At 40.1% G+C, this 2,732-nt stretch overlaps 1 protein-coding gene across 1 annotated transcript in view; it reads left to right on the forward strand.

The window, feature by feature from the left end:
* The window catches only part of RPS7 (ribosomal protein S7), a 6,630-nt gene that overhangs the window by 2,106 nt on the left and 1,792 nt on the right, over positions 1-2,732 (forward strand). Inside the window, exons 3-4 of the mRNA XM_009329302.1 lie at positions 129-272; positions 1,816-1,880. Coding sequence (XP_009327577.1) covers positions 129-272; positions 1,816-1,880 — 209 coding nt within the window. The remainder of the gene's footprint in view (positions 1-128; positions 273-1,815; positions 1,881-2,732) is intronic.

A 2,732-nucleotide genomic window follows, 5' to 3' on the forward strand; every position in this document is an offset into this window, starting at 1 on the left:
TCTTTCCCTCCCCCCCACCTCCAAATTGTAAGCAAGACTAACAAGTATCTGTGTTCAGAGGATTCACAATCAAACCAAACATTGCTTCTCGACCCCTAGATAATGCTTGCTTTCTACTTCTGTTTCAGGAAATTGAAGTGGGTGGTGGCAGAAAAGCCATAATTATCTTCGTACCAGTTCCTCAGCTGAAATCTTTCCAGAAGATTCAGGTGCGGCTAGTTCGTGAGCTGGAGAAGAAATTCAGTGGAAAGCATGTGGTGTTCATTGCTCAGGTAAAGCACTTAAAATCATAAAAATGTTGATTTGAAGGGATCCTTGGAGGTCATCTAGTCCAGTCTTGCGCATGAAGCGGGACTATTGCCAACATTAGGTCAGGTCAGCCATGGTTTTGTCTAGCTGAGTTTTGAAAACATCCACGGATGTAGATTCCACAGCCTCTCTGGATAACCTGTCCAGTGCTACTACCCATCTTGTCTTGTCCATTCAAGGTAATAATGATAGAATGTGTATTTTTGTACCAGCAGCAAATGTAATGACTGTCCTTCTGTGGATGTAAGCTAAAATGATTTCACCTAGCAGCCAAGGCTATGTAAACTTGGTGAGATGTGAAGCTTTTTGGAGGAGGATATAACTTTCTTGTTCTGGTGTCTCTTTCTCCTTCAGAAGTTTGAGAAGCAAAGCTTGAAAGTTAAAGGGAGCAAATATTAATAGGAGCTTTACTACACTGACATAATCTAAGCACTTAAGATTCAAGTCAATAGGAGAGGAAGAAAAAACCTGACTGAAGTTCTGAATTTATGGAAGGAGCTAAACCATGAAAAGGTGATGGAGGGCTCTCTGGGCAGTACTAAGGCGTGGACAAACTCTGGAGATCTGTCTGCAGTGGACAGTTAGTTGTTAGACTGAAGCTCTTTTTAGGAAAATATTTGTAACATAATTTTAAGAGCCAGGGCACCTTACCCTGGATCTTTATGTGGCCAAGAAGACTTTTTAATGAAGTGCCTCTGGCTCACTTAAACTTAGTGCTTGAGAATTCCCTGCCAGTTTAGTAATCCACATTTTAGAAGGGAATGTGTGCAGTTCTTTTGCTGTAGGTGAAATGTTGTTGCTTTTGAATATCCAATTTGGATTACAGTAACCCCATCATGAATACAGTCATGGAGAAGCTGTGATGTGTTGGTAGAAAATACTGCATGTGGCTACAACTGCATCTAAAACTCTATGTTTTAAAACATCTATGCTTGCAGATAGGGAAGTGGAAAATAAGTTTTAGTGATCTAAGCTTGTATAAATGTCTGTTGATGCTGCTTTTGGAACAGATTACATTTACGCCAGGGTTTGATCTGGATTGTGTAATACATCTCATTATTCAAACTAGTGTTTTGATCTCAGATGTCACCTAACTGTGAGACTGAGATAGCCTCTGGTGCGAAGCAGAGTAGTAAGCTCAATCTAAGAAATTACAAAATTCTGAGATTTCTGTTCCCAAAGAAGTGTGTTTGGATTGCTAATATGACATAGTAAGCTACCCTGGTTGTATGCATGGGGGAGGGGGGTGAAATAAAAGTCCTTTATTTCTGTGCCCTGAATGCAGCATCAGTAGATAAGAAATAAGCAATACCAGTACTTCAGCTTCTGCAAGTAATACCAGGTTCTAATGCTGGTGTAGCTTTGGGCACACTTAAGTCTCCCTTTTCAGTGTTTCATGCATTTGTTTCTAGTTTAAAAAAAAAAGGTGCATATGTGTGGTTTTTTTAAGTTGATTGTAAACACTAGATACTGAGAAATGCCTTCCCCCCCTGCTTTCCTTAACAGAGAAGGATTCTGCCCAAGCCAACAAGAAAAAGCCGCACAAAAAACAAGCAAAAGCGTCCCAGGAGGTAAGTAAATAATATTGATTCAATATGACAGCCTTCTTTTGTAACTTGGTAGTTTAGTCAAGTAACGTTTACTTCAGTTTTTGAGAAGTCATTCAAGTGATTGGGTGGTCTTGTCCTTTCTCTTATTGCTTGAAATAACATCTGCCATTTGACTGCTAAAGGGCGCAATAAAAAAACTCATCTTTGGGCACTGTGTTGCATTTCTTAGAACTCTTATCTGTATTTCCAGCTACAGCTGTAGCCAATTTTTAGCCAGCAATAATGGCTTAAGAAATCCCAACTTGCTGTCTCTGTTACCATCGTGTGCTGACAAGAATTTTTTTTTAAGCTGCAGGAAGAGCCACATCCACATCACATGTTAGACTGTACAGAAGGCAGGGCTGGCACACTGAAGGGATGCAATGAGGGAGAGAGTGGCTGAGGAGGGGTGTAGGTATGAGTAGTCCCGCTGGGTATGAATTTAACAGCAGCAGTATAGTCATTTGTGTTAAATGGCCTTCCTGCTCTCATCTAGTCTCTTCATTGCTAGAATGCAACACTAATATGTCTATGTGGATATCAGTGCCTCTTCTATACTGTTCTCTATTTTACTATATCATTATGTAGTCCACATCTTAAAAACTTGTCCTCTTTATGACATGTAGCATGTTCCTGTAACTTCTCCCAGCCCCAGTATTATACCTGTGTCATATCTATTACTGTATTTTGAAATCTTCAGGCATGGATTTTAAAAGTGCAGTTTCATAGTACTCATCTAACTGCAGTCCTGCCTTTGGAGGACTCCTGTCTGTGTTACACTAAAACTAGTATTGCACAGTGGCTAAAGCAGTTGGTATCTGTGTATGTGATTAG

Source organism: Pygoscelis adeliae, unplaced genomic scaffold (genome assembly GCF_000699105.1).
Source record: "Pygoscelis adeliae isolate BGI_AS28 unplaced genomic scaffold, ASM69910v1 Scaffold17, whole genome shotgun sequence".
Taxonomy (NCBI): Eukaryota; Metazoa; Chordata; class Aves; order Sphenisciformes; family Spheniscidae; genus Pygoscelis; species Pygoscelis adeliae.